Genomic DNA, 21,138 nt, shown 5'->3' with positions numbered 1-21,138 from the left:
TGTTTTCTGTACTGAGATGTAAAAATACTGAAAATGACACCGAGGATAAGAAACTATTCTTTATTTTTTTAAGACAACCTCAAAGCTATTTTCAGATCCTCCCACTTCCTCCCCATAACCCTCATCCTTTTATTTCACTAGGTTTGAGAAAGGAAAAGGAAAAACCAGCAGTGGGTGGATTCTGCAGGGCTAATGGTACTTTGACGAAAACAGTCATTTCTCCAAACCAGTCTCTATAGGAATCATCTAGAACATGCTGGGATCTTTTCAGGATGGGGGCTAAGGAGTCCATGTTCAAATGTAGGAAATGGTGGATCAGTGTTGTTTTTCTTTAACTGTCAGAATCATCATCAGTTTAATATGTGTTGATTTTTACTCTTTAGTCATTTTCTTGAACCCAGTCAGTAGCAGTTGGACGCATGCTGGCAAATAGGACGTAGGGTAGGATCGTCAAGGTCCATCTTTTCAGACTGTTCCTCCCATTGTTTGCAGTAGTGTAAGTGACATTTACGCTACTTGTAATATTAAGGACAGTTAGCCAAGAGTGCAGTGGCAAGACCAGCCACCTAGTTTTCACTTCTCCACTCCCGCACTATCCATGGTGTCTAAGACACACATTGCTGTAGGGGGTGGGGGTGCATGCCTTTAATCCCAGCACTCAGAAGGCAGAGGGGCAGGTGATTTCTGTGACTGAGTTCAAGGCCAGTCTGCTCTACATAGTGAATTGCAGGCCAGCTAGGGTTAAAAAGTGAGTGAAACCCTGTCTCAAAAAAGGGAAGAAAAGAAAAAGGACATTTCCTCTCCTAAGCAACCCTGCTGGTGGATCCCCCTTTTGGTGACTGAGGATTAAGGATAGAAGGTGAGCTCTGAGGGGGCATGTTGGTAGGCTTGTGGAGTGACTGCTAGGTGCCACTAGAGGGCAACACTAAAATAGGAAAACAGCTTTAAGAAATGATGTAGAAACATGCATGGCCCCCACAGCAATGTTGAGAAATTGCTTGTGTGAACATCTCAGGACTGGATACCATGAGGCTTTTATTTGCTCCAAATTTGTATGGGTTTTACCCTCAGAGCTTGTCTCTCTGCTTCACTTCACTTCACTTAGGCACAATTGCTGATCTGCAATAGCAGACTCCCCTTCCGTAAAAGAGAGCTTGACCATATCACATGGTTGTAAAGCAGTCTGCACGGTTACTAGCTAATTAAACTTGAATTCAACACCATATGGTGATAGCAGGCGGCAAAGGATAAGATTCAGATCTTAGATCTTTCCAAGCAGGGCATGTTAGATGATAACACGAGAGAAGGACTGGTTGCAAACTGGAGTTTGGAAGAGCTGTGGTGTCATAAACTCTGCTGCAAAGTGCAAGGGCTTCACTTAAGAAAAGGTATGATGTGGGCTGTAAACCACTCTTTAGATATTTGAAGGTGGTCTCCTTCCTTAGCCAGAAACACTAGCTTTCCTGCTTTGTCCATTTTCTTTAGCCCCAGGCGGTCCTGTAGAGAGAAAGGCCATAATGAATCCAAGAGGTTTACTGCAAGGTTTTAGACTAAACCAGTAGAATATGAACATTTACTCTCAAGATGCACACTTTTCCTCTGTATTAAAGTAGAGGTACACTGTTGAGGAAAAAATACCTTCTTTCAGATCTTTGTTTTGTTGTTTGTTTTTTGAGACAGAGTCTTGCTGTCTTCGTAACCCTAGCTGGCCTCGAACTTGTAGCAGTCCTGCAACAGCCTCTTGAGTGCCAGGATTTTAAGAATGTTTCAAACTGGTTCCTTCAGTTCGCTTCTAAGCATTAAAAATACATGTGCAAGGCCAACGTGGTGTCACAGCCCTTTAATTTCACCGTCTGGGAAGCCAGGCAGGGGGACCTCTATGGGCTCAAGGCTAGCCAGGACATTCAGGGCTACATGCTGTCTTTTAAGAAAGGAGAAAGAAAAATACTGCTGAGACTGTTTGATGTTCGCCCCGTTCCCAATCCCAGTAAGATGGGAGAAGTAGGTCAGGCCTGCTCCTGAGCTGCGCCCGTGCCTGTAGTCAGCTTTCTGAAAAGCACTGGGCGAGCACAGCTGACACGGAACGCCAGTGAGGTGCAGCTGAGCCAAAGGAGTCAGGCACACAGTGTCTTATGATCCAACATATCTGATTCTTAGGATAATGAGCTTGGGACATGTTAGACGCTTAAAGTGTCATCCCCAATAGCCAAGGTGCCAGTCTTTTCCTGGGAAGAGAAGATCTAGCATGCTAGGCCAGTGCCACTGCCTGTCTACCCTGGGTTTGAATTTCGCGGTAAGGAAGATCTTGGCTGTAATTTCCAAAAGCTGCCAGAACCTAGCTTCCCTTTATTTCTACCTCATCCAAACCAGGACACCACACACATGAAAAAAGCAGAGGGAAATACATCTCTGAAATTGGGGGGTGGAGGTGGCTGTAATAAAAGGTGGGTTGGATATGGTACTTGGGCATTTGTAAGTCTATCTCCAGTCTAAATAGTTTACGGCGAGCGGTAACTAGATGTGGTGAAATACTGCAGCTTCTGCTAGGCAGAGTGCCCAGTAGCCCCAGTTGAGAGACTGGCGGAGGAGCTCCCCTTGCAATGCCAGATTGATAGATTTAACCTTGGTGCTGGGGCACAAACCCAAAAACCATCATGTATGCTAAGCACATGCCTGCTACTGAGGCATACCCTCAGACCACCAAAGTCCACATCTCAAGGCTGCCATGACATTAACACCTCGCCCATGTCTGCATTTACTTAGAGGCTTCTGGGATTTGTAGTAAACTAACTCTGTAAGGGAAGCCAGTTCCAGAATTTTTTTTTTTTCAAAAATAAAACCTTAGAGTTGATGTTTCTCTTTTGTGTTTAAAAATCATGAGCGAGAGGTCTTAGGATCTAGTAAATATATCTATAAATCAACACCCAAGAAAGTTAGTGTGAAGACAGCCTACTGTGACCTAAGTCAGATAGCTTGTGAGCTCTTAGTATGCTCTAGGACAGACAAGGCAGGGGTATAGCCCCATTGAACACAGCAGCTCTAGGAATCAGGGTGGAGAGAAATAGTCCGTCTCCCAAAGCAGATCTGTGTTACCTCTGTGTATAGAGTGGTCTCCTGGAGGGGAATGGTTTCCTTAGCTTGGCCACTTCTGTAAAATCCAAACCACTTCAGGAAAGAAGGAAAAAAAAAATAGGTCAGATCATGCACCCTGTACACTTTCAAAAATCATTTGAGGTTAGCTAGTACCTAAAACTACCAGCAAAATGAACACTGTAATGTATCTGACACAGCAAGCAAGAAGGAAGAGTGGGAATCAGGTTTTTGGTTAGGGTGACCTAGAACTCATCTGTGTGCTAGGTTGGTTTTGACCCTGCAAGCTATCTATCTGTTTGAGCCTTTTGAATGCTAGAGCTATAGGCCAGTGCCATCATACATAACAAAGATGTTCCTTGAGTTATCTCATTTTAAGGTTTGATCCTGAGGGATGAGCTGAGCCTCCTGAAGTTTTCCATTTCCCTGTAACTTGTGTTTCCTTCCTTGAGTGCATCAGCCCTGAAGGTCCCTGTGCAGCCCCAGTCATTCAAGGGGGAATACACAAGCCCCTTTCCCACGAAGCTCCCAGGCTAGCAGGCACAGAACCAATTCATTGTCTAGCACTGGGTCAGTAGACGTCTGCTAAGGCCAGATACAACTGCTTGGTTGTGGCTACTTGCCATTGTGATACAAAAGGAGCAACTGTGTGTGAGACTCGAGTAGGGATTCTCTAATGAAAAGCTTCTATGGACATGGAAAGTTGACTTTCATATAGTGTTCTCAGCTTAAAATACTTTAAATGTTTCTCTGTTTATATATGTAGAATTTCTGAGCTCACAGGCCACTCAAAAAATATAATTTAGCCTCTAGGTTGTCTTCCCCTGTGGTCTGACAGTGCGAACAGAGATTCAGTTGAGCTTGGGGACTTCAAAAGTGGAAGCAGCTGGCAGTTTCTCACTCCTGTCATCCCAGCATTCAAGAGGGTGAGGGAGAAAGATCACTTTTGAGTTCAAGGCCAGCCCAAACTAGGAGGACCCCTCCAAAAGGAGGGATCCAAAATCTGAGTAGGGATGTGTCCTAAAAGAATGCTGTTGTATTTGGCCTGAACAAAGAACAGGAGTGGTGAGATGGAGAAGCCAGTGAAAAGCTCTCAAAAGACAGGGCATGCGAGAGAGAGGCTTGGGACATTCAAGTATTAACAGGGGTGAGGAAGCTGGAAAGATTGGTAGCCAAGCTCAGGGTTTACAGATGGGGTTAGTGATTCTGAGTCTTTTTGGGTCACAGGTCTCTTTGAGAAGCTCATTAAAACTATAAACTCTTCTCCCACAGAATGTAACCACATAACTTTTTCATAAAATTCTGGGTGCAACTAGGGGATTGCAGCCGATTTGGTATTCATTTATGGGACACCTTGTTCATAGGTGAGGGCTGGTGGTGAGAACAGGTTTTGCCCAGAAAGCAGCTATAGTCTGTACATTGACCTCCTGCTATCTCTTGGTGCTCTGTGGACACATCTCACCTCAGAGTCTACAGGGTCCACGATGGAATCGTTAAAGAATTTCACCATCACAAACTTCTTGAGGGCCATCAGGTTCTCCTTATAGGACTCATTGATATGCTGTAAGAAGAGGAGACAGTCATGCAGGGTCACTACTGTTAGTTCAGCCTTCCCTTAAAACCTGTCTGACTGGCCTGTCATCAGCCACGGGCTGGACTCGGCCATGAGTTCTGTCCTTTCTGTACTTTACTCATTAGGTCACAGGCTTCAAACCATGACAAAATAAACAGAATTCTGGGTTGTTCTGGCATCTGATTCTGTTTTTCTGTTTGTTATCTGCTTCAACTTTTTTGCCTAAAACAACAAACTCCCTCTAGTTGGCCATCATATAAAATGAACTGTTAAGTTTACCAGAATGTTCCAAACCATGCTCTTGCCTGGGCACAGTCTATGCCCTTCCCTGAGTCTCTCAACTAAGTCTTTTCTGAGAAAACCTGTCCTGAAGGGCCCCACCTGGAAGAATGTCATTTGTGAAGAGAGCAGCTGTAAATTTCCACATTGCCCAGGGGGCCACCTACTGTCATCTGTCAACATGAAGGAAGGGGAGGACTTCAGGGACAAGGAGAGCCAGCTGAGTCCCAGCCCAGCCACCCTAAAAGGAACTGAACCTCATGAGGACTGCCTTGTGTCACAAACAAAACCCATGGTTCTTGGCTTCTGCTCAGGGTACTTTTTGTAAATGGCCACTGCTGCTTTCTGATGACCAGAAAGGAATGCCTAACCATGGGGGCCTAGCTGGGTGCTTACCCTCTCTTGATTTATGTCTGCCAAGAAGATGCTGCAGTTTCGGTACACTTCCTCCTTGATGGGGTCATGCCAGTACTGTGCTTGCACCAGGCTGAGGAAGGAATGGAATGAAGGTGAAGGGTGCTGTCAGTCAGCATGCCCCAGTGCCTAGGCAACCGAGACTTCAGAGGGATGAGAAACCAAAGCCTCAAGTCCCATGCCTTCCCTTCTACGAGGGAATACTTTTTAGACCTGTCAACAAAACATCTGGCTGAGTGAATGACAGGCCATTTGGCAGACACAGAAAGGCCGAAGATTTGGGGAAGAGTTTCATCAATACTTGGCCTCCTACTACAGTGGTCCAGGCTGTCCCTTCTCACAGCCCTCCCTCCTTCCCTCTCTGATTCCTCTTCATCCCATAAGACTTAGCTGCTTTGCCTCTTCCTCTCTATTGTTATCCCTCTCCTCATCTTCCTCAGACTGCAGTGGAGACTGAGCCATCTCAGAGTGACTGAGTTACCAGAAGGACCCTCTCCAATCTGTTTATAAATGTGTTTGGAGCCGGATGTGGTGGTACCCGCCTGCAGTAGCAGCGCACGGGAGGCAGAGGCATAGGGTTCAGACGTCCAAGGATATCTTCAGCTACAGAGTAAATTTAAGGTCAGCCTGGGCTAACATGAGACCTTGTCGTGCCAAAAAAAAAAAAAAAGGATTTGGAAGTTCTAAGAAGTTTAATTTCACTGATACTTAAAAATTCAGTGCTAGGAGCTAAAGAGATGGCTTAGTGGTTAAGAGTACTGGCTCAGTTGGGGATTTAGCTCAGTGGTAGAGCGCTTGCCTAGCAAGCGTAAGGCCCTGGGTTCGGTCCCCAGCTCCCCCCCCCCCCCAAAAAAAAAGAGTACTGGCTGCTCTGCCAGACAGAGGACCTGGGTTTGATTTCTCCCTACTCACATGGTGACTCCAGTTCTTGGGGATACAGTGCCACCTTCTGGCCTCCTGGGTACCAGGCATGCATATGGTGTGAATACATACATGCAGACAAAACACCCAAACAGAATAAGAATATCTAGCATGTAAGTAAATTCAGGGTTAAAGGTAGAGTTCACAGATAATAGCATTTGTCTGACCTGCACACGACTCTGGGTTTGTTCCTCAGCACTGCAAACATAGAAATAAAAGTTCAACAGATCGTGAACATTTATAAATACTACCACTAGTCCTGACCTCGTCATGGCTTCAGCATTCCTGCTCACTACTTTTCCCCTATAGGACTATAAGGCCCTTGATAAGACAGGAAGATGCTCTATACTAAGGGTCTGCTGGCCCATACAGGGTGTGAGACAAGCTATGCTGGAGGCTGGAGTGATGAGAAGACTGCAGGGGATGAAAACACCACACAACTTTCCGGGGTGATTGATCATGGCTCAGTCAATAATGGAAAGCAATGGTGAGGAAGGTCTTTGGACCCAGCATTTCAGGAGACTGATGACTAAAGGTGAGCATGAGGCCAACCACCACCTAAGCTTTTGCCACCAAAATGAGACAGCTAAGCAAAAAGGACGGGAAGATGCAAGGGAAATTCCACTGTAAGGAGCTTGATGTCAGTGGTACAGCCCAGCGGAGGCCTGAGGGTGGGCAGAAGCAGAGGGGCCTGGGAGGAGGAGGTTTGTCAAGCAGAGAGGAGAACCAGTGTGCACTCTCACACTAACTTGTACCACTGAGGGGTAGATTGGAAAAGACTATCTGGTCTAAGTTACACCACAGCAGCAAAGGAAAGTCTACCCACTTTGGTGTTTTGAGACAGGGTTTCACTCTGTAGCCCAGGATATCCTCAAATGAACACACTTCCTGCCTCTGTGTCCCCAGTGCTAGGATTACAGGCTTAAACCACCACACCACTTACTTGGTTTGCTTTTATCAGGAAAGGTCTTGCTGTGTAACTCACTGGCCTGGTTCTCACTCACTGAGGGTCCAGTGGGGCCCTCAAACTTGCAGCAGCAAATGTGAGTCTCTTGTCTCACCCTCCTGAGCTCTTCTGGCATCATGGGTGTGAACCACCATGCTCTTTGAGGCTTTGGGGACCAAATAGTTAGGGAATTCCATTTATTTATTTTAGTGTGTATGTGTGGGTATATGTATGTGTTTGTTTAGGTGTGTATGTGTGGATGATCCTGTTATTCTTGTGGAGATTGACACTGGGTGTCCTCTTTCTCTGCACCATATTCCTTGGGACAGTGTGACAGGCTGGCCGGACAGCAACTCCCAGAATCACCTTGTCTCTGCCTCCAAGGTCTGGGGTCATAGATACTTGCCACCACAGTCAGCTTTTTATGGAGGTGCTGGGCCCAGGTCCTTACGCTTGCACAGCAAGCATGTCAAACATTCAGCCACCTCTCGGGACCCAGGAATGCCTGTTTAAGTTTGGTTAGATTTGGTTTCCTTCTGGTCATCAGAATCCTCTCCCATCCAAAAGATGACCTGGCATGATGGCAGGGAGAAACCTCCCTTTTCCCACCCTTTCCCATTGTGTGTTATGCTGGCCACCTGTGCAAACGAGGCTCTCTCTGTTCATACACATTTAAATAAAAGAAGCAGCAAACAACCTTATGAAAATTAAATGGTGGCTAAAAGTCAGTCTGTGCTACCAGCCGTTGAGGATTCAGAACGCACGACCCAGGGAGACTTAGTGCTGTGCTGTGTTGGCTCACAGGCCTAGCTCATCTACAGTGTCACACAACACCCCTCAAGCCGTCCCTCCTTCCAGCTGTCACTGCCTTAGCATCTCAGCCACTACTGTCTCTCACCTACTGTCTCTCTCGCACAGACCCTTAGGAGTCTCTTGTTTTCCTTTGAGCCCTCTCAGAATTCACTTTCTACAAAGCACTGGAGGCCTTCTGGAAACACGACCAAGTCACGCTAGTCTTCAGCTTAAAACCCCGTCAGCTTCAAATGCTGTTAGAGGGAGAACAGCATTTCTCAGTGCTCCTTTCCTGGCCAGTTCCTTCCAGGGTAGGGCCCTGACTTCAATTCTCCCAACTATCAGTTAAGTTACCCCAGCCCAGAACAAGCCTGACTTGTCCCTGCCTTGGTGCTGGCCATTCTCTTCTTAGCTGCTTCCACGTTCCTTCCATGTCCTCCTCACAGCCCAGATTAGAGGTTCTCATGTAGGAGACACCTCTCTCACTTGCCTGCCTGCGTCTTAGCAGACTCCATTGAAGGTGCCTGTTTCCCCTCCCCTACAGACTGAGACCAGGGTGCCCAGCTGCTTCCTATTCTGTGGTATCGAAGAAGCGTGCAACCAGATTCTGCCAGGGGAATTCATATTTGATGAAACTGAATGAAAGACTTCACAACTGCAACTAAGAGAGAAAACAGACGACAGCACCAGGGAGGGAAATAGAAAGCTCGGTGTTTTAAATCTAGCCCAACTACGATGACAGACCTTCTATTTAACAGGAATTCAGGCTGCACTAAATAGCATAGTCTCAACTTGCTTGACCTTGAAAATGACTCTCTAGTCAGGCATGTTACTAACCTCATGTCAGAGGGTTCAAAGTGCTCAGGGCTACACAGTTAGCCGATGACAGAATGAGGGCTCTCCAACAATCCCCAGGAGAACACAAGAGGCCATCTCCCTTTCCTTTCCATGTCTGCAGTGACTCTCCTCCTCCCCTTCTCTGGATCGTTCCTTGGTATAGGCACACAAGTTTGCACTTAGCTAACAGCTTCCCTCAGATCACAGAGCTCTGCGTCGCTGCCTTCTGGGTGGGCATGCTGTCCCAGGATTTGGACTCTTCAGACCCACCCTGGTTGGGATCTATTCTTCATGCATATCAGGAATGCACAGTAGTATGCATTTTCTCCTGTCCTCGACACAGTACTCAGCAAGCCCTTTCAGTCTGGAAGCTCATGTGTGATAATGGCTTGGTATCTTCTTGGGTTACTTCCTCTTTTTTAAAGTTTTTCAAGACAGGATCTCTGTAGCCTTGGCAGTCCTGGAACTTTTAATGTAGAGCATGGTAGCCTCGAACTCACAGAGATCCAGTTGCCTCTGCCTCCAAAGTGCTGGGATTAAAGGAGGGTGCCTTCCCTCCATCTCCATCAAGAATTCTCCCTTAGGGGGGCTGGAGAGATGGCTCAGTGGTTAAGAGCACTGACTGCTCTTCCAGAGGTCCTGAGTTCAAATCCCAGCAACCACAGGGTGGCTCACAACCATCTGTAATGAGATCTGATGCCCTCTTCTGGTGTGTCTGAAGACAGCTGCAGTGTAGTTCTATATAATAAATAAATCTTAAAAAAAAAAAAAAAGAAAAAAGAATTTTCCCTTAGTCTCTTCCTGCGGGGTTCATAACATTAGCCCTAAGTCTGGGCTGTCCAATTAAATTGCTGAGAGAGTAGATTTTGCATCTCCTGTCAAGGTCCAGGGTGGAAAAAAATATTCACTTGGATGTTTGAGTCAGGAAACTGGGGATTCAGAATGCTCCTGCCTCAGGTTTTCAAAAGGTTCTAGTTTGGCCCGCACACTTACCAAAACCTAACTTATCATACATCCCCCAGTCTCCAAGCTTTCCTGGGGCTCTAGGACTGCAGTGAGCCTTCTACGGAGGTAAAGCCTTTCAGCTGAGCCACAATAGTCTTACAGCTGTTCCTCTGTTTGTCCTTTCAAAAACATTTCTTCACTCCTCTCTTGTTCTCTGTGCCTTTTAAAGTCCTTTATTTTCTAATTTAGTTTTAATTAATTAATTAAATTATTTATTTTTTTAGACAGGGTTTTTCTGTGTAGCCCTGGCTGTCCTGGAACTCACTCTGTAGACCAGGCTGGCCTCAAACTTACAGAGATTTGCCTGACTCTGTCCCTCTGTCCCTACCACTACATCAGGCCTGATTTTTTTCTTTCTTTTTTTTTTTTTTTTAAGATTCGTTCATTTGTTTATTTTTAATTTTTTTTAAAGTTATTTTTTAAATGTGCACTGGTGTTTTGACTGCATATGTGTCTGCATACATGAGCATGCCAGATCCCAGGGAGCTGGAGGTACAGACAATTGTGAGCTGCCATGTCCGTTGCTGGCAATTGAACCCTGGTCCTCTAGAAGAACAGACTCTTAACTGCTGAGCTGTCTCTCCAGCCCCACATTTACTTATTTTTATATGTACAAGTTTTTTTCCTGTGTGTATGTCTGTGAACCATGTGGAGGCAATGCTCCTAGAGGCCAGAGGATCCCGGGACTAGAGTTATAAACTGCTGTGATACCTTTAGCCACTGCTCTGGAGTTACGGAGTGCGCATGCCAGCAGAGCACTCTACAGTCTGGACCTGACAGTTAGCTGCACTCACCGTTCTTGCACAACTTTGGAGTAAGCACCAGCGTTAAGTGACTTCCTGATGAAGTCACAGATATGAGAACTCTCTCCTGGGCATCGAGGGAGTCCAAAGACACCTGTGTAGGAAAAGACAACCAGGCATTACTCTAATAATTATATACTGAATGCGACTGTAGCAGGCACTGCGGAACTGGAAAAATAAAGAAGTCCAAGTGCTGCGAACTAGCAGCACTGCCAGCTCCCTCCTGGCACTCTCCCGGGGACCTCTGCCCCAGCCTCACCCAACTATGGCTGTTACACACAGCAAGCACATGGTTGCCTCATCCTCTTTCTGGGGAAATCATATGGTTCCATGTCCCCATTCCCCTCCCAAGCCATACTTTCATGGGTGCATTTCCTCTTCCTGTGCGAATGACTTTTGATACCTAGTATAGCGCAAAGGTTCCATGGATTGTTACTACCCTGTGTTGTTTAGGGAGAGAGAAAATAATCTGTACACCAACAATACAGATTCAATCGTTCCTTGAATCGTTACCTCTGCCCTCCCTTGCCACCCCTTCCCTTTCTCTTTTTTTTATAAAGATAGGGTAGGGGCTAATAAACCCAAGCTGAACTCAAAACTTTGAGGATGATCCTCCTGCCCCCAATCCCTAAATTCTGGGATTCTAGGCACACACAAACACCATGGCCTTTCCCAGAATAGTTCTCATCTGTGGATCTTTGAACACACAGATATGGAGCACCTTGGGTTGAGAAGGCCAAATGTGAGCTGGGGTGCAGCTCTGTGGTACAGTTCTTGCCTCACCATGTGGAGACCCTGTTTTATTACCGGCAAGACACACACGCATGGGTATGTACATGCACAGTACATGTGCGAGCACGCGCGTGCACACACATACACAAAGGGAGGGAGGAAGAGAGGGAGAGCTTGCCATCACCACAGTCACAGGCCACTCTTTGACGTGTGACTTCAGCACCTGCGTTTCCTGTTAAGTGCACCTCTCACTCTCCTCACAGAAGCTTCTCTCTGCAGTAGATGGAGACTACCACAGTAGACCACAACTGGTCAAAATGCAGAGAACAACTGTTCGTGAGGTGCCCAACTGACAAGCCAGTGTAGGTGGGGGAAATCTCATGGGGGCCCCACCCCTAAATGAAGAATTACAGGCACTTATGACCAAGAGAGAATGAGACTTCAGGGATGAGCCCTGGTAGGTTGTCCAATCCTAAGTACATCTGAGCAACACTAAATGGCCTCAGCAGGCCATGCACACACACACGCACACACACAAACACACACACAATCTATATATGTGCACACTGATAATAATTAAAGAAGAGGCCATAAATTTGGGAGGAAGTAGGAGGGGCCAGGGGGTCAAGGACTGGAAATGCTGTGAATATAATACATAAATATGAAATAAAGCTTTTAAAAAATTAAAAAAAAAATTGCTGGGCAGTGACACACACCTTTAATCTCAGCAGTCAGGAGGCAGGTGAGTTCGAGGCCAGCCTGGTCTACAGAGTGAGTTCCAGGACAGTCAGGGAGGCTACCCAGAGAAACTGTCTCAAAAAACTAAAATAAATACATAAAATAAAAAGAACATTAAAGCCTGCACCCAAGCTTTAATTTTTGTTGTCACACATGTTGACGATAACATACAGCATGAGAGGAGTTCTAATCCGGTGGCACACCTGTTCTCTCAAATGGGCATTTCTAAGTGGCAGTAAAGGTGAGATCAAACAGCTTACACCCTGGTTAATGTCAGTAGTACAGCACGTCAGAGAAGGCCATTGTCCCTTTTTCTGGTAGTGCTAGGGTAGAACCCAGGACCTTGCACATTCTGGACAACTGGATCACCACCAGGCGGCATGCACAGCCCAACTTTTGCAAGTCCTCAACTATTAACTTGCTGGATGGGACTCTTTCCTCTATGAATCTTATCAGTGAAGTAGAAGAGATGGCCATCAATGATTGGCCTGTGCTGCAGAGCTTTGCAATCCGCAGATCCCTACTCCCTCCTTGGTGATGGTTACTTTGTTCCATTATGTAGAAATGGGATGTCACAAGGGTGGCAGACTGTAGTGTACAAACCAAACTCCTACGTCTTTTCTTCTTTTCTTTCTTTCTTTTTCCTTTTCGAGACAGGGTTTTTCTGTGTAGCCCTGGGTGTCCTGGAACTTCATCTGTAGACCAGGCTGACCTCGAACTCACAGAGGTCTACTTGCCTCAGCCTCCTTAGTGCTGGTGTTCAAGGCATGAGCCCCTACCACCCGACAATACTACATTTAAAAAAAGCAAGTAGGCAAGGCTGTGACTTCTCAATGGTTAGGAGCAGGAACAGCTCTTGCAGAGGACCTGAGTTACGTTCCCAGCACCCATGCAAGGTGGCTCACAATACCCATGACTCCAGCTCCAGGGAAATGTAATACCTCTGTTCTCCTCACATCCCCCATATATGTAACTAAATTAAACACATACATAGACACGCACACACACGCATGCACGCACACATACACACACGATGGGTATGCATGCCTATGACCTCAGCATCTGGCTGGCTGAAGCAGAAGAACTGCTTAGAGTTTGAGGATAGCCTGGGCTATCTAACAAGATGGGGGTGGGGAGGGCAAGGGGGAAAGAGAGAAAGAAAGAAAGAAAGAAAGAAAGAAAGAAAGAAAGAAAGAAAGAGAGAGAGAGGGGGTAGGAAGGAAGGAAGGAATAAAGAAGGAAGAATGAAAGAAAAATGAAATACAAAACATCAGATGGACATGGGTTGGGAAAGAGGAAGAGAATCATGGGAATAAAGAGGTGACCGTTACCTTGATGTTGTCCCCCAACTGAGATCAGGGTCATCATGGGAGGTGTTGGGCATCTCTGAGCCACTGCCCTCCTGGAGAAATCAAGGGTGGCTGTTAGCTCTGATAGTCAGGTTAGACTATTTCAATAGTCACTTCACAGACTGAGCTATTTAATACCCCATGGGTCTCCAAACCACAGAGTTACAGGATCTTCCTCTTCTAAGGCTGAATATATATCTTATTTCATAAACAATAAATGAAGAGAGGCTGGGGAGATGGCTAAGTCTGTGAAGGACTTGTCATGCAAGCATGAGGAACTGAGCCTGGATTGCATGCTCCCCCTTAGGAAAGAAAAAAAAAAAAAAAAAGAAAAGGCTTGGCACGACAGTAATCCAGAATATCAGCACATGGTGGGTACAGATAGAACGCCCCTGGGGCTGGCCAACAGCCAGCCTTTTAATACTGAGCTCCAGGTTCATGGAGAAATCCTTTCTCAGTGATGATGACGATGAGGACGACAATAATATAATGTTGACTAGCAAGGGTTAAGCACTCCGTGCCAAGCCTGATGACTAGATTTTGACTCCTGGGCCCCACATGGTACAAGGGGAGAACTGACTCCTCAAAGTTGCCTGTCTTCTCTTCTGACCTACACACACACACACACACACACACACACACACACACACACACACACATGCATGTGCACACACGCGCACATACACACACACACAATTTTTTTCAAGTTAAGCCACGTGGTGGTGGCGTACATGTTTAACACCAGCACTTGGGAGGCAGAAGCAAGTGGATCTCTTGAGATCCAGGCTAGCTTGGTCTATTATATAGTTAAGTTCCATGATAGCCAGGGATACACAGAAACCCTTTCTCTTAAACTCCCCACCCCCCAAAAATAATTAGTTAAAAAGTTAAAATAAGGGCGGGAGACAGATGATTCGATGGTTAAGAGTGTTGGCTACTTTCAAAGGACTCAGGCTTGACTCCCAGCACCTACGATGAGTCACTCATAACTACTTGTAAAAAGCTCGAGGTGAGCTGATGCTCTCTCTCTGGCCTCTGTGGGCACTGCACTCACATGTGCACATACCCCGACAAGCACATAATTGATAAAAATGTAAAACCTTTAAAAATTTTTCTAAAAGACGAAGGTGGAGAGTAGCTGAAGACACTGAACACTGACCTCTGCCCTCCACACACATGCTCACACATCCGCACACATACAGAAAGAAAGAAAGAGAGTGCCACAAAGCTTTTTACATAGCGACATTTTAAGACTAACTTCCTTTCTTTGACAGGGGAAGATACCAAAGTCAATTCATCTGAACAGAGGAAACACCGATTCCTTGTAACTGGTACCATGGAACAGGAAGGTACTTACAGGAACTGGCCTCCCTGGGAGAAGCCAATAGCATTGTATCCGTGTTGCAACTTAGGATCCTTTTCCAGAATCTGACATGCCATTCCGACTTGGAGGTTGACATTCAAGAAGAAGCTGTTCTCCACATCCTAAAAGAGAAGTAGAGAGGAGTGAAAAGAAGGACCTTGTACATGAATAGCATCTTCTCTGAGACAGGGGCTTACACCCTCACATGGCCACTAGACACAGCTGAGCAGGATGGGACAAGCCTGTAGACCAAGCACTCGGGAGGATGAGCTGGGAAGATCAAGTTCGAGGTCAGCCTGTGCTACAGAGCAAAAGCCTACACCCCAAATAAAATAAAACTAAACCAGCGGGACTATGGTTTGCTGCTAAAAATGCAAGGTGGGCTGTTCAAATAGCACTGTCTTTCAAACCCCTCAGAGAATGGCCTGGGATCTTACCTCCACCATGTTCTTCCCAATCTCCAGAGACAGGACGTAAATCCCTGGTATTTCCTTTTCAACCATCTTTTTAATGCTACCCATGCTCATGGGGTTACAGCAGCTGTCCCCTGGCCGAGAAAAACAACGGTGGAAATTCATGAATGGAAACATTATTTAAGAAACAAAACCCTTTTATGTCTCAAACTGAAGGGCATGAATGAATGAGAAAGGAGAATGGAGAGAACTTGTAAACACTGGTCTGATGCCGGCCTTCTCCACCTTTTCCTACACAGCACCCTTCTCACTTTAGAAATTCTTAACGCTACCTTGGTTATATGGGTGCATAAAGTGTATATACAAATCGAACATTTACTGATAATGAATCATAAAGAGATTTACTGTAAGATAACTCTTTGGCATATAATAAATTTTTTACCATTTTTAAGGGTGAAATTAATTTTACAAAATGATGAACATTGTACTTGTTTATTTTTACATAAAGAATTACATCTTCATCTCAGCATGGTAGGTCACTGTCTACACCAGCACTCAGGAGGCAAAAGCAGGCAGAGGTCTGTAAATTTGAGAGACCAGACAGGTCAACATATTGAAACCCTAGCTTTACATTTAAAAAGAACTGAGGGCAGTGGGATGGTGGTACTTGATATACACTCACATAGGCACACACATATACACAAAAATAAAAATAAATGATTTTAGAATAAAAGAAATAGAAGAGGCTAGAGAGAATGGTCTGCAGTTCAGAGCACTTCCAGAGCTTCTCAATTCAGTTTCAGAACCCATGTTGGGTGCCTCACAACTACCTATAACTATAGCTCCAGGGATCCAGTGATGCCCTCTTCTAGCCTTCATGGGCATGCACACACATATGGTGACACACACACACACATACACACACACAATGTCACATGCACACATATGGTGACACACACACACACACACACACACACACACGGTCACACACACAATGTCACACACATACACACATATGGTGACACACACACACATACACACACGGTCACACACACACACAATGTCACACACACATACACAATGTCACACACATACACACACATATGGTGACACACACACACAATATCACACACATACACGGTCACACGCACACACAATGTCACACATATGGTGACACACACACACACACACACGGTCATACACATACACACGGTCAGTCACACATACACACACACATATGGTGTCACAAACACACACACAAGGTCATATACATACACAAGGTTACACACATGCACACACACATATGGTGTCACACACACACACACACACACACACACACACACATCCCACACAATTTTTCTTAACCTTAGAACATAAATTGGGAAAGGATACAAAGACGCTTCTCTAAGAAGACAGAAAACGGTCAATAGACTCGCCGTTGACAAAATGCAAGCTAAAACAATCCATGCCCACCGACACTGCTTAAAAAACAACAATGTTGTTAGGCGGGGTATTGCTACATAATCCTAGCTGAACTAGAACTCTCCACCTAGACCAGTCTGGCCTTGAACTCAGAGACACCTGTCTACCTCTGTCTCCTCAGGGCTGAGATTAAAGGTGTGTACCACCATATCTGGCAAAAAATAACATTTCAAAAATTAGTAAGTAAGTGTTGGTGGGGACACGGGGAATGAGGTGTGCTTGTATCCTGTTATGGAACTGTACCAATGCAATCTCTGTGAAAAGCCTGGCAATGACTCAAAACAAAAGCTTAGCAACTGGGTAGCTGCAGTGCACGCCTTTAATCCTAGCGCTCGAGATGCAGAGGCAGAGGCAGGTCGATCTCTGTGAGTTCGTTGGCGAGGACAGCCTGGTCTACAGACTGAGTTCCAGGGTGGCCAGGGCTACATAGAGAAACCTTGTGTTGAAAAACAAATAAATAAACAAACAAAAAATGAAGCATGCAATTTTCAAACGACCCAGCTACTCTACTCCTACTAGACAACGAAGAAAAGTGAAGACACAGAGATAAAACCTTACACGGATATCTAAAGCGGTGTTGTTGGTAATAGCTTAAAGGCAGAAAAAAAAAGCCAAATGTCCATTACTGGATAAATAATCTGTGGAATCGACATACAATGGAACACTATTCACTCATAAGTAGAAATGAAGGGCTGACACATGCTACAACTTGGATGAACCCCAAAGCATGTTCCGTAAAATAATCCTGCACAAAAGACAAATTATCCAATACCTTTTACCTGTTTTGTCCAGAATAAGACACCTTCACAAGCATGGAAAATAGGCTGGAGGTTAGGAGCGAGAGGATGGGGAAGAAAACAATGACTTAACCCATATGGAAGGTTTCCAGGGTGCTGACAAGTTCTGAAACTACAAGGAAGCCTCGGCTTGTGAACAGGCCCAATGCCACAGAATTGTGCACTGAAAACTGTGAACCTGGTGATACATGAGTTTCAAGTCAACGGTAACTGACAAAAGAACACAAGTTTAAGCTCTGTCTAGCAGGCGCTGAGATGCTTCAGAAGGCCACGTGGGGCTGGAGAAGTAGCCCTGCTGAGAGAGTGTTTGCCCAGGATGCACTAGGCCCTGGGGAGGCCCCCTAGGACTGCATAAACCAGACAAGAAGTGTACAGATACGGTTCTAGCACGTTGAAGGCAGAGAGAGAAGAATTAGGAGTTCAAGGTCATCCTCAGTTTCTTGGTAAAGTTTGAGGCTAATCTGGGCTGCATGAGTCCCTGTCTTAAAGCAAAAGAAAGGGCTGGAGAGATGGCTCAGTGGTTAAGAACACTGACTGCTCTTCCGGAGGTCCCAAGTTCAAGTCCCAGTGACCATATGGTGGCTCACAACCATCTATAATGAGCTCTGATGCCCTCTTCTGGTGTGTCTGAAGACAGCTACAGTGTACTTACATATAATAAATAAATCTTAAAAAAAAAAAGCAAAAAAGAAAGAAATAGAAAGAAAAAAGAGAAGGCAGGCATAGTCTCACACATCTGTAACATCAGGGATCAGAATGAAGGTCTGGTGACACACAACTGTAAGGTCAGAGACCAGGATGAAAATTCAAGAAATATCTGAGGCACAAAATTTAATCAAACGGTTGTTGTGAACTTTGGGAAACTGCTGACCTCCAACTTGTATAAATTTGGGAGTGAGAGCCTTGGAGCTCAGAGTCTCAACCTTGTCCTAAATTGTTTCCTTTCCCAAGAACAACCAGAACTAAAAACAGGAAGCCAATGGACCACTGAGTAGAAATGTGGGCTGATATGGTGTTCACTTTGCACTTGAATGGGAAGGTTAAGGAGAAAACACTCTGCCTTAGAGAAGCTTCTATTTCTCTCCTAATGCCATCCACCAAGTTGTGATGAATAAGGACCAAAGGAGGCCTTGGCTACATAGTTGATAGCTTGGCCTACAAAAGATACAGTTTCAAAAAAACAAAACAAAACAGACAGGCCAAGTGAGCCCAGCATATTTGCACATGCCTATAATCCTAGCTCTTTGGGGGCTGTGGGAGAAGGGGTAAGATCAGAAGTTCAAAATCATTCTTGTCTAGACAACAAATATAAATTATGAGCTAGCTTGCACCAAATGAGACCTTGTCTCAGCCGAAAATCTAGGTCTGTAATGGTGCAGGGGTTACATGCCACACACACACACACACACACACACACACACACACACACACACACACAAAGAAATAATAAAAAAAGACCCTCAAATTAAACTTAGCAACACACCAAAACAATAACGATGCACCCTTTAAGTTACTAAGTCCAAAAGCAGAACCTCTATTTCTTTTGTTTTGAGACAGGGTCTGGCTAGGATCCTATTCTGAGCTTCTTGAGGGCAGCAAGTATCAGTGTGTGTTACTTTGGTTTAAAAAAAAATGACTTCACACACACATCCCAAGTGTGTTCACTCTCCATGCAATCCCATCTTCATCAAACAACTTCACTTTCTAATTGTCCGAGCCAAAACTGGTGGCGTCATCTCTGCCCCTTTCATCTCTAATGCCACATCTAATCCTTTGGTGCCATACTCCATGTTACCACACGGCTGTCGCCATACGGCTCTGAGCCACAGGCAGATCTCGGGCTTAAGGTCTGCAGTGTCCCCTTCCAGTCCCGTGACATCTACAATCTATTCTCAACACAGCAACTACAACAGAAATGTGGACACTGGTGGGAAAAGACAGGTTCTCATGCTTTTAACCCATAAAGTATGACCGTATACAGTCTCCCTCCTCCCTTTCTATAGTCCTGGAACGAGCCTGGCCTTGGCTCTGATCCCTCATCACCTTATCCCAAGAGAAAAAGAAACAACTGAATAGCTACAGGATAAAGACAGCGACTCTCTAGGACAAACAGGCCACTGAGCTGAATTTATATAGGGGAATCTCTCTAAGACTCTTCAAGAAAACGCATCTTCACAGCTAATAAATCTGAGCTCCCCCAAAACATGCCTGTTGTTGTCTCTGTTGACAAGGAGCCTGAATTTCCTGATCTCAGCTGACTGTTCCCAATCCCTTTCTTTCTAATGACAACTTCTCCCAGACCTCACAGACACAGCTTGGTTTCAGTGACCACTTGAGGGGTCTACATGTCCATCTATTGTCACAAATAGAAAGATCCTTTCACTTTTAATTTTAATTATATGGTCTTCCCATGTAGCTCTGGCTGACGTGGGACTTGCCGTGTAGATCATGCAGGCCTCAAACTTGGGGTGTTCCTCCTGCTTCTGCCTCCTGAAAGCCCGGGGAATTACTTTCCTAAACAAGCTCTTGGCAGTCACTGGTTAGCACAATGGGTTTAGAAACATTCTTTACAAATGTAAAGTAGGTACGTCTTGCTATTCAAGTCCTCACCCGTTTGAGTCCAATTCCACCTCACACTAGTCTTAAAAGCCCCAGCCTATGTGCGCACCCTCTCTTCCCTTGCTCCCTCTGCTTCTGCTACACTGATCTGGACAATGAGATACCAAGCTAGGGGACTTTGCATCTGCTACTCCCCTGACCACACATCCATATAGGCTCTAACTTCTTCCAGGTGTTATGCCTGTTTTCACTGCACCCACGGCCATTTGACAAGTTCCCCTTATTTCGTTAGGTTTTCCCCCACTGGAAAGCAAGTTCCAGAAAGATGAAGAATGCTTCATGCTCAGGTGGAGCTGGTGCTGCGAGGTAACTGTGTGAAGGACATGCAGGTGCTGGTATTCAGATGTGAAGGAATGAAAGCCTGAGTGTGCTGCCCAGCTCTGCAGGGACAGGCTGGCGGGACTGTGCGATGTTGCAGGCTGATGCTACCGCAGCTAGGATTTTAACAAAGCATAAACCCAGCAGTGCACGATACTTCCTGAGCACTCACTAAAGACACCTGTCTCCCTTGCCGTCAGCGCAAAACAGCCCCCAAATCCGAAAACGCTAGAGTACGAGGATGCTGTGGAATCCCTACATCCCTTCCGGTCTAAGAACCGAGGCGGGAAAAGGATGCCTCCGTCCACACCCACTCACCCATCCCATGCCAGATCACCAGCGGTGGTGGAGAAGGTGGGTCCAGATGTCCCAGGGCCCAGGCGGCGCAACACCAAGGAAGCAGAGCCGCAGCTAGCAGCCTCCGGTAACCGGGCGACGCCATCTTAGCAATCACATGACCGCGAGCAGGGACTGTGGACCAAGGCAATTCCGGTGGCCACGCCCCCGCCGGGCTCAGCAGCCTGACATTGACGTTCGCTTTGCTTAACACCCACCGGACTAACTGTATAAGGGCTTCCCATCTTTTATCTGATCTTATGTGCTGCTCTCATTTTACACCCAAGGACGCCTAGGTGACAATTTTTTTTCCTACGAAATTGTGTCTCCT

The 21,138-nt window shown here is 45.8% G+C and overlaps 1 protein-coding gene and 1 long non-coding RNA gene across 2 annotated transcripts; one reads left to right on the top strand and one right to left on the bottom strand.

Moving 5' to 3' along the window:
• Positions 1 to 46: 46 nt before the first annotated feature.
• On the bottom strand, positions 47 to 20,927 carry Ppt1 (palmitoyl-protein thioesterase 1). Its single transcript, NM_022502.3, is given in 9 exon segments — positions 47 to 1,497; positions 3,094 to 3,165; positions 4,553 to 4,651; positions 5,339 to 5,429; positions 10,652 to 10,754; positions 13,462 to 13,532; positions 14,837 to 14,964; positions 15,280 to 15,389; positions 20,790 to 20,927. Coding segments are annotated over 9 exon segments (921 nt in total). The 5' UTR covers positions 20,914 to 20,927; the 3' UTR covers positions 47 to 1,374.
• Positions 10,831 to 15,701, top strand: LOC120102972 (uncharacterized). Its single transcript, XR_015621106.1, has 2 exons — positions 10,831 to 11,488; positions 14,754 to 15,701. It is a non-coding gene; the product is annotated as an uncharacterized LOC120102972 (long non-coding RNA).
• Positions 20,928 to 21,138: the final 211 nt, after the last annotated feature.

The sequence above is a fragment of the Rattus norvegicus genome, chromosome 5 (assembly GCF_021556685.1).
Source record: "Rattus norvegicus strain SHRSP/BbbUtx chromosome 5, alternate assembly SHRSP_T2T, whole genome shotgun sequence".
In the NCBI taxonomy this organism is placed as follows: Eukaryota; Metazoa; Chordata; class Mammalia; order Rodentia; family Muridae; genus Rattus; species Rattus norvegicus.
Note: the sequence above shows the minus strand (reverse complement) of the source record. Positions and strands in the feature narration are given on the sequence as shown.